The 13010-nt window shown below is 43.8% G+C and overlaps 1 protein-coding gene across 1 annotated transcript in view; it reads left to right on the top strand.

Moving 5' to 3' along the window:
• The first annotated feature begins 3866 nt into the window (after positions 1–3866).
• SNTB2 (syntrophin beta 2) overlaps positions 3867–13010 on the top strand; it is a 91468-nt gene continuing 82324 nt past the window's right edge. The window contains exon 1 of the mRNA XM_065898389.1: positions 3867–4446. Coding sequence (XP_065754461.1) covers positions 3867–4446 — 580 coding nt within the window. The remainder of the gene's footprint in view (positions 4447–13010) is intronic.

A 13010-nucleotide genomic window follows, 5' to 3' on the forward strand; every position in this document is an offset into this window, starting at 1 on the left:
TGATTTATCTTGGCAGGATGAATTTTAAAATGCGCTTGCATCAGCTAAAGGATATATGCACCTTTTCCCCTTTCACTTCATGTTAGTGCTGGAGAGAAAAATACATTTTAGGATATTTCTCCTGGAAGGCAAAGTAGTACTGTCAAAAGGGACAATTGATCTCACTGTCCTCTAATGGGGGAAGAGAATGCATGGGTACTTTTTCAGAGTTGGATGTTGGATTGGTTATCTTACAAGTTTATTTCTCCCTTTGGCCTCTTCTTTAGTAGTAATTGAGCAGCTCTTTTGTTCCTCTGGCATCTGGCCACCTTTGTGGTATGACCTTCAGGCTTGCTAAGGGCTGCAATTTTGCCTGGGGCCCTCTTTCCTTATGAAATTACACAACACTCAAACCTTGGAAGCAGCCCCAGATCCACTAATTCTTTCCTTTGACGGACTTTTGGCAATATGTACTCCCTTTCAGCCAAAGTGTAGCTTTACACAAGATCTGTTTGTCACCGAAATTAATTTGGCCATTTGCCCTTTAAGCCTGCAGTCAAATAGTATTATGGCAGACTCCTTTATGATAAAGTATAGACTCTCAGCTGGAGAGTTTCAACCAAAGGTTTTACTGTTGCTGCTGCTAAAGGTCAACAGGTAATTATATAACAGCAGTGGTACTTTTTATGGAACTCTTACAGTGCATCAGGTACAGTGTTGCTAAGCACTTTGCAGACATCACCCCAGTCAACCCTTACAACCACACTTCGAGGTAGAAGGTGTCTGAAGTTTTCTGAAGAAGAGACTGAGGCCCATGACTTCAGGCCCTCGACCATTGTCATATAACTAGTAAGTGGCCAAACTACAATTTGAACCTTGTGCTTTTAATTACCATGCTATATTGTATGTCTACTATGAGTGAGAAGAAAAAAAAAGACCACTGGCTTTTGAGAGAGTATAGAATCAGAGCCTGAGTAATAGAATTGTAGGAAATCATGGAACTGAGAGAGCTAATCCAACCCCCTCATTTTGAAGTAGCAATGATGCCTGCCTTGTCCTGAGAAAACAACAGCTTGAGCAGAGGAGAATACCTACTGATAGGTGACAGGAATGGAAGGTGATTGGGAATTACCTCAGCCATTCCCTTTTTTAGAGGTAGATAAAGTAACACGCCTGTTCAAAGAATTATCTAAGCTTGTCTCGCCATCCCTAAGAAACCGTGGGAACAGATGTGTACCCTTTTTATTTCAGATTTCATTATCCACAGTAAGTAGATTTCCACTGACTACTTGAGATTTCCTAGATGGTAATTTTCACTCTGCAAGGAACCAGTAACCTTCAGAGGGATTATTTGAAATGACTACAGCGCAGGAGGCACTGAATTTCAATCAGTCACATGTTTAATGAGTTCCTTCTCTGCAAGACAGTATTTTTGGAAGAGTGGGGAACAAAAAGAAGTCAATGGGTGGTTCCTGCCCTCCTGTATTTTATAATCTACTTGGACGAACAAGCGAGGCGTAGAATAAAATTGTTCAAAGAAAAAAATCCCAGCAAATTGGGCAGCCAGGGACAACTGGGATGACATCTTGCTCGGTGGGAAAGTGTTTGAAAGGGGCAGGAAGTGTTTAGAAGGATGGACTCTGGCAGGTATGTGCAAGGCATCATTGGGAGACACTGACTGGATGAATCTGGCCAATCTGTAGTGATGAAAGAGAATGTGGAAAATTAGGTTCTGATGCAAGACCTTGTCAGAACAGCTCAATAGTTTGGAAAACTTTGATGGATATATTTGAAAATAATCTTTAAAGTAAATACCCCCAAGTAATCCCAATATCAATCTCTATTACCTTTCCTCTTCCCGGGATTAAATTACTACCTTATGTAAGTGTCCTCACTATTTATTTGGAAGATCGCTGACTTCCTTCAATTCTACTGACCAAAAGGTCTTGACACTTTTGGAAAGAATTTCCAGCACTTCCCTTTTGCTAATAAAGGTGTCCTCAAGTGCCCAACCTCTGGGCAATTACGTATGTAAAAGTTTCAAAATTGTGCTCATAGTCTAAGGAGTCAGCTGCCAGGTGCCCTCTAATAAGCAGAAATTTCACGTAACTCAGGCATCTGGGGGTTCGCGCCTCAGCTGGAGCAAAGCCAGAAATGTCTGTGACTGCAGGTGCACTTCAGCACATTGAGACCTGCTGGAACAGCGATCTGGCCTAACTGCAATTGATTTAGGAGAGGGCTGGAGGGTTGAGCTTCTGCTGACACTTGCAGCTTGGAAAATTCTGCTCCGCTAATTGCAAAGGGGATTCTGCTGTAATGATTTTTTTGGGTAGGATACCTTTCTCATTTTGAATTCTTTCTTCATTTGGGCTCTGGTGATTTCCAGTCTCTATTTTTATTGTTTTAACTCCTGGTATAGGAGGCTCTTTGAAAGTTTCCGCCCACACATGCATGTGCATTCAGAGTGGTGCATGGACATGGCTTACAAGCTTCAACATGTACTTCATGAGCAAGCAGGTATATAGCCCCTTTTACAGGAACTGGTACTTGCTACCTCTGCTGGCACCCCCCCCCCACAAACAAATGAAAATATGGGGATTTTGCTTTTCTTTCCAAAAAAAAAAAAAAAAGGAAAGAGGGCTCATTGACTTCACATTTTTGAGATCTCTCTCAGCAGCGTGATTTCTGGACCCTCATCTTTGAGGTCTGGGGTATGTTTTTTTGTTTGTTTGTTTTTAAAAGCCCTGGACCAGGAGGATGGGAGACTTGAGTTGTCTCTGTTTCTCCACTGTGGGCTTCCAGCCAGAGTCTTTGGCTTTCTGGGCCTCAGTTTCCTCAGCTCTTCCAGCCCATGAAACTGGCAGAACCAGGTGGATTGTATCACCCATGTCTTTGTATAAAAGCTGCTGCAGGCCCTGCAGTGTGCAGTTTCTGGGGAGGCTCATATGCACTTGCTCCAACATAAGGCCAAGGCCTCCAGGGTGAGAAAGTCAGATCTACAAATTCAAGTCCAAACACTCCAATATTTGGTTATATGAGGCTTTTTACACTCATATTCTGCCATCTCCACTGACCCTGTACTGTGTTCACATTGGAATTCTGGCATCTTCCTAAGTAACTCATTTGACAAATATCTTTGAGGCCTACCTATTGTGGCTGCAGGGCTAAAGAAGATATGGTCTCCTCTGGCATTACTGGCAAGTAAACGGGATTACAAAGCAGAGTGACAAATGCTTGGATTCATGCCTCTGGACCTATTGCCTAGGTGGACTATTGAGCTTCCACTGTCACCTCTGTGAAGCTGTCCCCAGGCCCAACTAAATGTTTCTTCTACTCTGCTCTCAGGGTGTTTTCTACATGTCACTTAACCACATAATATCACATCAGGTTGGTTGGTTCTCCATTTTCCTCCCCCACTAGACCGCCAGCTCTGAGCTGTGGCACGTTTTATCCAGCTCCTCTCCAGGCCTCAAAGGGAGCACACTGCGGAGCATCCTGTAAATACGTAACGAACCAGTCAATGCAAGTGAACATGCAACTCGGTCTTGCAGGATTGCAAAGTGCCTCTCGAAGCTGATTTTGCTTTCCATGCCCATGCAGCTCTGGTGAATTGCACGGTAGAGGTCAGGAGTTGGGGGTGGGGAGATCGGAGGCGTACGAGGAAGAAGGTGAGTCCAAGCCCCACTTCGCTAGAGCTGCCCACGTCCGGTAAACTGTAACCCACTGCACTGCGGTCAACTCCTTAACCTCCCGGAAGCGGCTCAGCCGGCCTCTCCCCGCCCCTCCGGAAGGTGGGCGTGGCCCCTAATGAATAATGAATCGCCGCGGTGGCGGCGGGCCCGCCCCCTCGGGCGGGAAGGGGGAAGCGCCGAGGCTGCCTGACTGGAATGAGGGTAGCTGCGGCGACTGCGGCGGCGGGAGCGGGGCCGGCCATGGCGGTGTGGACGCGGGCCACCAAAGCGGGGCTGGTGGAGCTGCTCCTGAGGGAGCGCTGGGTCCGAGTGGTGGCCGAGCTGAGCGGGGAGAGCCTGAGCCTGACGGGCGACGCCGCGGCGGCTGAGCCTGAACCCGCTCTCGGGCCCGCGGCGGCCGCCTTCAACGGCCTCCCGAACGGCGGCAGCGCGGGCGACTCACTGCCTGGGAGCCCGAGCCGCGGCCTGGGCCCCCCGAGCCCACCCGCGCCGCCGCGGGGTCCGGCGGGCGAGGCGGGCGCGTCACCGCCCGTGCGCCGGGTGCGGGTGGTGAAGCAGGAGGCGGGCGGCCTGGGCATCAGCATCAAGGGCGGCCGCGAGAACCGGATGCCGATTCTCATCTCCAAGATCTTCCCGGGACTGGCGGCCGACCAGAGCCGGGCGCTGCGGCTGGGCGACGCCATTCTGTCGGTGAACGGCACCGACCTGCGCCAGGCCACCCACGACCAGGCCGTGCAGGCGCTGAAGCGCGCGGGCAAGGAGGTGCTGCTGGAGGGTGAGCGGGGCCGGCGGGCGGGCGGGCGGTGCTGGGCTGACCGGCGCTCACTTTGTTTCTGCCACCCTACCCGCTTTGCTGGGCCAGACCCTTCCCTCTCCCCCGCCCCCCGGGTCCTCACCTTCCTCTCTACTGGTAGCCCGGGTCTCCCCAAACCCCGTCTGCTGGAGCTTTGAGGATGGAAAAACTGATGCTCCCTACAGGAAAAGTTGGGCAGCCGCCGAAGTGTGGCTTGCAGTCCCCAAGGAAGACTCGGTTGAGATTTAGTAAGAAGCAGCCGTGCTGGAAGCCCCGCCTCTGCACGATAAGCTGACATTAAGAACTAGAGGGGGACGGAGCGAAGCTCTGGAGGTCTCCGTTTGCCTCCTGAGAAGTGCCGGGTTGGCGCTTTCTTCGCTCACCTCTGGCTCCCCAGGGCAGGCGGGTCTGTTAGAAAAAAAAAAAAAAATTCGTCCACACCGGCCAGTGGTATGCTTGGGCAAACCACCAAAACGCTGGTTAATTTATGGGAATTTAACCCATCATTGGCTCTCAACAATTACCAAAGGAGATCATAGCACGTCATTGAAGCCAGAAAGCTGAAACAGCAAGTTTGTGTGGTTAATGAGCCTTGTTTAACAGTGGACGCTCACGTGTTTGAACATTTACTGCCAACTAGAGTTTTGCCCCTTTTGCAGGAGACTGGTGCCAGCTTCCTACCATTCACAGGCCTCAAGGCTTTAAGCTTATTAGAAGCCTGAAATGTTAAACCTCAAGTTATGTTTAAATAGCTAGGATTATTCTTTAAGTATGCATGTGATCTGTTACTTGGGTCTTTTGTGATGAATTTATGGATTTACTAAATTTATGATTTACTAAATCTCAAAATTAAATCTCATCTACTTGAAGGACTCATACATGTTGGAGGTAATATTCAGAAATTTTTGAGCAATCGGCCTTCTTTCACTGATGATTTCAGTCATTCAAGAAGCATTTATTGCTGGCTATATAGAACAGAATATAAAAGATGATGTGTCTATTTGGTGTCTAGTTGGGGAAAGGATAGAAAAGTGCAAAACAACTTACAATTTATAGATTACGGAGTGCAAACTATATAAATGCCAAGGGAATGCAAAGTTAGGAAGTAGTTAGTGGAAATTGTATTGGTCAGCGAGGAATTTTTCAAGGAGCTGAATCTTGAGCCAGGTCTCTAAGGAAGTGATGGACATAGGCAGAGATGAGTCAGGAGTGTATTCCTAGCAGAGGAAGAAGAGAAGGGAAGGGGTGGGGAGTGGAGGTAGGAAGAGGCCAATCATCAAACTGAGAGGCCAGAAGTCCAGCTTGGCAAAGTGATTGTCACTTTTTTCTAAATCTGCTGGTAAATGTTTGGGAAAATGTTAGTTTGCAAGTAAATATTTTAATGTGCTCCAGTTGTGAAATTCCAGTGTCCCACCTTTATAATATCCTATTTATAAATCTCATTTATATCTCACTTAGGTGGGGCTAGACATTGCTCAGAAATTAGTGCTAATAAAAGGAGTAAAATTATAGATCATGGCTTGGGTGGTATGTGTGTAAAAAAATTGTTACCATAAATGTGTACTTTGAAATTGGGCTAGCTAAGAATTCGGTTGTAAATTCTTAGAGCCAGAATATTGAATGTAGTACTATTTATGTGATGCTCAGTGGTGGTGGGCAGACATTTCAACTCTTTACCCCATATTTAAAAAAAAAATCCAGTTTTTGTTTAGATATAATTTGAACCTGGTATTCATACCAATTAAGTGAAAATCATCTAGTAAATGCTTCCCAATATTCATTAGACTAAAATAGGCCACATGTGCTTTTAGAAGGAGGGTTTACAAATGGCAGCATAACATTTATTGAATGCCTATTTACCTAACACATAGGTTCTATTTTATTTTCCCATTTTGTAAAAGACAAGTAGTTTTTGTTCTTATGTGTGGGGGAAGTATGGAATTGAACTTTCAAGCCAAGGGATATAAAAATAAAATTGCTTAGAATATGTAAAATCACTGAAAACAGTGATTTAATTGAACCAAACATGTAAAATTGAGAGCTAGTGTCCCATCCAGGAAGCCCACTTTAAAAAAAAAAAAAAAAAAATTTATTTATTTATTTATTTATGGCTGCATTGGGTCTTCATTGCTGCGTGTGGGCTTTCTCTTGTTGCAACAAGTGGGGGGCTACTCTTCATTGCTGTGCACGGGCTTCTCATTGCGGTGGCTTCTCTTGTTGGGGAGCACGGGATCTAGGCGCTCGGGCTTCAGTAGTTGTGGCTTGTGTGCTCTAAAGCGCAGGCTCAGTAGTTGTGGCACACGGGCTTAGTTGCACCGTGGCATGTGGGATCTTCCTGGACTGGGGCTCGAACATGTGTCCCCTGCATTGGCAGGCAGATTCTTAACTACTGCGCCACGTCTCAGGTAGGCTACTATTTTTTTTTTCTTTTTTTTTTTTGGCTGCGTTGGATCTTAGTTGCTGTGCACAGGCTTTCTCCAGTTGTGGCAAGCGGGGGCTACTCTTCACTGTGGAGCGCAAGCTCTAGGCGTGCGGACTTCAGTAGTTGTGGCTCCCAGGCTCTAGAGCGCAGGCTCAGTCGTTGTGGCTCACGGGCCCAGAACGCAAACTCAGTAGTTGTGGCGCATGGGCTTAGTTGCTCCGTGGCATGTGGGATCTTCCCCGACCAGGGCTTGAACCCGTGTCCCCTGCCTTGGCAGGCGGATTCTTAACCACTGCTCCACCAAGGAAGTCCAAAGCCTACTTTTAAAAGATGGATTTTTATGATTAGCCCTTAAAGTTTTGGAACTGTATGGTCCTTCCATTAGATGTCTCAAAACTTGAAAAACTACCTTAACATAGCACAGTGATGCTGTTTTGTGGTGTGGGCAGGGAATTTCAGGCATGCCCTTACCACCCCCAAGCAAAGGAAAACTAGTTTCTGGTTGCCTGTGGTTAGGGAACTGAGTGAGCTAAGGGTTTTTTTTTTTTATCTCGTGGATTTGTAGGGATTATTCATTCATACATGAAACATTTATTCAGCTCTGCCACGTGCCAGAGGCGCTTGAAGATAGTATCTGATTCCTGCCCTCAAGAAGTTTGGAGTTGAGATAAGAGAGAGTTAAGAAATAGTACAGCAAAGGGTTAAAAGCATGTGAGAATAGAACTCTGGAGAGGGCGCAGCCCAAAGGAAGGAGAGATCTATGGAAGACTGTCGTGGGCATCAGAGGTTGAGGATGCCCAGGAAAAGGCTGATGGAAAAGTTGAAGTTTGAATTGAGCCTTCCCCTAAGGAGAAAGCTGCCACCAGTAAAGACACAAGTGAGAGACAGGAAGAAGTCATTTTGCCCAGTGAGGGCAGAGGACGAATGAGGACTTTATGGTCAGCTAGACCTGGGTATGTTTCTGGCTAGTGGTTTGTAACCCCTAGGCAAGTTACTCACCCTTGCTCCACCTTAGTTTCCTCATCTGTAAAACCAGCATAGTAATAATACCTCCTTACAGGGTTGTTATTCATTTGACAGTTTATGTGCTGGGAGCCTTTTTGGGGACTGGGAATACAGCAGTAAACAACAGTAATGAAAACAAAGTCTGAATGAGGAAGGTAGGACTAGGTCATGAAGGTATGCTGTGAGTTACCAGGCACTCTCAGAATAGCCAGGATAACAAGTTGTTAAAATCCAAGGCTCCATTTTACTTGAAAAGACATACATGGTAAGAATAAGTTGTTTTAGGTGAACACTTCAAGAATGAGTTTGCACTTGCATGCAAACACCTTTTTCTAATCTTGTTTTCCGGTCATCTCTTGTATACGTCAACTTTTTTATCCTTAAGTTTTGCATTTAGTTTTTCATCCCTCTGATTTTTCCTATTCCTTCACACTTGCTGTTCAGAACCTTAAAACTTGCTAATAACTATGTGCTAGTAGTTTTGACTAATGTCTCTTAGCACTGATATTAAGATATGCTGAAATTCACAGATTCTCAGCGTGAAGGGGTGACTACTCTTCTATTATAGTGTATGTTGAATTTACTGTATCTTGTGTGCTGGAAATGGGGTCTATCCAGAAAGCTTCTAGAATTTATATTTGAATTAGACTACACATCAAAAAGTGTTCCAGAAGAGGTTAGGAAAGAGCATCGTGTCCAGCTTAAGTTGTTGTTGTTTTAATTTATTTATTTGGCGGTGCCAGTTCTTAAGTTGCTGCGTGTGACATCTTCACTGTGGCATTCAGGATCTTTTTTTTTTTTTTTTTTTTTTGCAGTACGCGGGCCTCTCACTGTTGTGGCCTCTCCCGTTGCGGAGCACAGGCTCCGGACGCGCAGGCTCAGCAGCCATGGCTCACGGGCTAGCCGCTCCGCAGCATGTGGGATCTTCCCGGACCAGGGCATGAACCCGTGTCCCCTGCATCGTCAGGCGGACTCTCAACCACTGCGCCACCAGGGAAGCCCCAGGATCTTTTTAGTTGCAGCATGCAGGCTCTTTTTTTTTTCTAATGTGTATACATATTTTATTGGATCTCATTTTCTTTTTTTTTAATGTCATTATTGGAGTATAATTGCTTTACAATGTTTTGTTAGTTCCTCCTGTATAACAAAGTGAATCAGCTATATGTAACCATGTATCCCCATATCCCCTCCCTCTTGCATCTACCTCCCACCCTCCCTATCCTGCCTCTCTAGGTGGTCACAAAGTACCGAGGTGATCTCCCTCTGCTGTGCAGCTGCTTCCCACTAGCTATCTATTTTACATTTGGTAGTGTATATATGTCAATGCTACTCTCTCACTTCGTCCCAGCTCCCCCCTGCCCACCCCGATCTGTGTCCTCATGTCCATTCTCTTCGTCTGTGTCTTTATTCCTGTCCTGCCCCTAGGTTCATCAGAACCTTTTGGTTTTTTTTTTTAGATTCCATATATATGTGTTAGTATATGGTATTTGTTTTTTTCTTTCTGACTTACTTCATTCTGTATGACAGACTCTAGGTCCATCCACCTCACTACAAATAACTCAGTTTCCTTTCTTTTTATGGCTGAGTAATATATTCCATTGTATATATGTGCCACGTCTTCTTTATCCATTCATCTGTCGATGGACATTTAGGTTGCTTCCATGACCTGGCTATTGTAAATAGTGCTGCAGTGAACATTGTGGTACATGTCTCTCTTTGAATTATGGTTTTCTCAGGGTATATGCCCAGTAGTGGGATTGCTGGGTCATATGGTAGTTCTATTTTTAGTTTTTTAAGGAACCTCCATACTGTTCTCCATAGTGGCTGTATCAATTTACATTCCCACCAACAGTGTAAGAGGGTTCCCTTTTCTCCACACCCTCTACAGCACTTGTTGTTTGTAGACCTTTTGATGATGGCCAGTCTGACCGTGTGAGGTGATACCTCATCATGGTTTTGATTTGCATTTCTCTAATGATTAGTGATGTTGAGCATCCTTTCATGTGTTTGTTGGCAATCTGTATATCTTCTTTGGAGAAATGTCTGTTTAGGTCTTCCATCCACTTTTGGATTGGGTTGTTTGTTTCTTTGATATTGAGCTGCATGAGCTGCTTGTATATTTTGGAGATTAATCCTTTCTTAATTGCTTCGTTTGCAAATATTTTCTCCCATTCTGAGAGTTGTCTTTTCGTCTTGTTTATAGTTTCCTTTGCTGTGCAAAAGCTTTTAAGTTTCATTAGGTCCCATTTGTTTATTTTTGTTTTTATTTCCATTACTCTAGGAGGTGGGTCAAAAAGGATCTTGCTGTGATTTATGTTATAGAATGTTCTGCCTATGTTTTCCTCTAAGATATTTATAGTGTCTGGGCATGCGGGCTCTCAGTGTGGCATGTGGGATCTAGTTCCCTGACCAGGGATCGAACCCAGGCCCCCTGTGTTAGGAGTGGGGAGTCTTAACTACTGGACCACCAGGGAAGTCCCCAGCTTAAGGTTTGATATTTGAGAAAAGATCAATAAATTTTTGAAGCAATTCTCATTGGAATATTGTTGGAAAATCATCTTTTATTGTGTAAATATGATTCTAAAAGTATTGTTATCAAATCTATTGAAAAGAAAATGGTTAGGTGTATAGAGGAAGTTGTCTGACATGAAATTTAATTTCAGAGTTGAAAGTAATTTTTATATCTAGAATAGATTGAGATTTTGAGTGTCTTATATAATATGACTTGCTCTTTGTGTATGTTAGGGGACGTGTAACGAATACTGCTGACATTATTAGGCTGCTCATTTGAAGAAGCTAGTTTGGGTTCCTACACTGCCACTTTCTTCACCGTATGTTGGAAAAGTTGAGAGTCTCCTAGAGAAAACATTTTACATTTTCTTTGAGACTTTGCCGTGTATATTCATCAGTCTATCTCTTAAATAACCACTAAATTGTTAGGACGTTTTGTGTTTCTGTTTTTTCTTTTTAACTAGCCTCTTTGTATTTCACTTGAATGATTAGACATGTTTATATGAGAAACCATGTCTTTGTAACCAGATTATTTCTTATAGAGTCCCCCTCTTGCTAAAATATGCCCTCTAAATTATTAGAAAAATATGAGAAATTTATTGGTTCTAATACAGAGTGGTTACGAAAATTCTAAGAGCATTTTTAGAAACCATAACCAGGCTTTAATTTAGATCTCAATTGATAACTCAGTAACTTCAACTGATGTATTCCCTGCTATGTAGTCCTTACGGGATAAAGATTACTTTACTTTGTGATCAAATGTTTATCTTTGTACCTAAGGGATGAGGTGCAGCCTGTGGCTATGGAACAGTGTTCTGCTGTGCTGAGCAGACTGAGTCATGCAAGGATCCAGTCACTGTCCTTGGCTAGGCTAGCATACTCTCCTACCCAGCTGAACAACAGATGATGCTCATTAATGTTCAGTGAGTTACCGAAGGTCTCAGAATTTCTATTGATTTTTAGGGGGAAAATGTTGTTTCCTTTGGGCAAGAGGAAAAATCTTACCTGGAATTAAAAAAATTGTGAAGTCTCATCTTCCAGATGAGGAATTAATGACCAAAGAGGTTAGGTGGCATGTTTAAGGTCACCTAAGTAATCAGTGGTGGAACTCAGACTGAAACCCATTTCACTGCTGTCTCCCTTGTACCGTGATATCTACAACCAGTCATTCAGAACTTCTAGCATCTCCTATGCATCATCATGTTGCAGTGTGTTGTGAGAGATCAGTGTGCAAAAGAAGTTGAAGGTGGTCCCTGGCATCAAAGAACTTAGACTGAAATTGGGGAGGGAAAACCACCACATAGAGAGTAATTGCTGAAATGTGTAGTACTCACTCTTCAAGAGTTCTCTGAAGAGGTGATCAGTTGGGGGATGGAAGAGTCAAGTGTGACTTCATTGGGGAAGGGATAATTTTGTCTGAGACTTAAAGGACAAGTTGCTTCTCTGTAGATGGAAGGTAGTCCAAGTTGAGGAGGTAAATTGAGCAAAAGCCAGAATGAGCATGACCTACGATAGGAAGTAAGAACAGGAATGGACTTGGGGGAAGAAAATTAAGCTGGGTAGATAAATTGGAGCCAGATTATGCAAGGCCTTGAAAGCAGGCCAGAGGAATTTGGACCTTTTTCATTCTATCAGTCAACCTTAAGTACCTACTGCAAATGAGGTGTTGTGGTAGATGCTGGGAATTCAAAATTGGGAGTAATGCCTGCCCTTTAGGCTAGTAGGGAAACAGTTATAGCAGGCTGTGATAGTGCTTTAAAAGAGATGAGAAGATGATGCCCCAGAAGCAGAGGTAGCAGTGCAAAGGAGACAGCATGTCAGAGGTAAGAAAGTGATGAGTAGCTGGTGTGTTGAAAGAGGTAAAGTGTGGGAAGATGCAGGAAGTGTGTAGCTGGAGAGCAGGCTGGAAAGGTGGGCAGAGGCCAGATCATCAAGGGCCTTGTGTGCAGTGCCAAGCAGTGGTCACTAGTGGGGTTTATATTTTCAACCTAAAAAAGGAAGAACTTGAGTTTTATTAATATTATATAAATAACCCTGGTTCTCTTCCTCAGTCTTATAAGACAGTGCCATTACACACTCGATACACAAGGTGATGTCTCGAGGGAAGAGTGAAAGAGCTTCACAAAGCACAGGAATTGAATGTGGTGACCTTATTAATTTGTCTGCTATTATCATATTGCAACTTATTGCAGTTTACTTGAGCCTGGTTGAGTGGATTTATAATATATTATCTGCTTTTAACTAAATTAATCTTCACAAAGTGAGATTAAAGATTTGCACAGAGAAACCGTTGATTGAAGATAATTCTAACACTATAAATAATAAAAATGTAGGGTTTACATTTCTCCTAGTAGGAGCTCTTTGTCACATTTCAAGGTAAGCCTGTCAAGAAGTCAGCCTAAAAAATGAAATTGTCAAGAAGACTATTTGAAATATGGATTAATACATTACCATGAATAATGAACTATATGAGACTGTATTGTACTTTGAATCATACAATAGCTAAGATAGTATGACTTCATCAGGGATATATTTAGTGTATGTATTTCATCTTTATCTCATTCATTCTTTTTTTTTTTTTTTTTTTTTATTCTGCGGTATGCAGGCC

This window comes from Phocoena phocoena, chromosome 20 (genome assembly GCF_963924675.1).
Source record: "Phocoena phocoena chromosome 20, mPhoPho1.1, whole genome shotgun sequence".
Taxonomy (NCBI): Eukaryota; Metazoa; Chordata; class Mammalia; order Artiodactyla; family Phocoenidae; genus Phocoena; species Phocoena phocoena.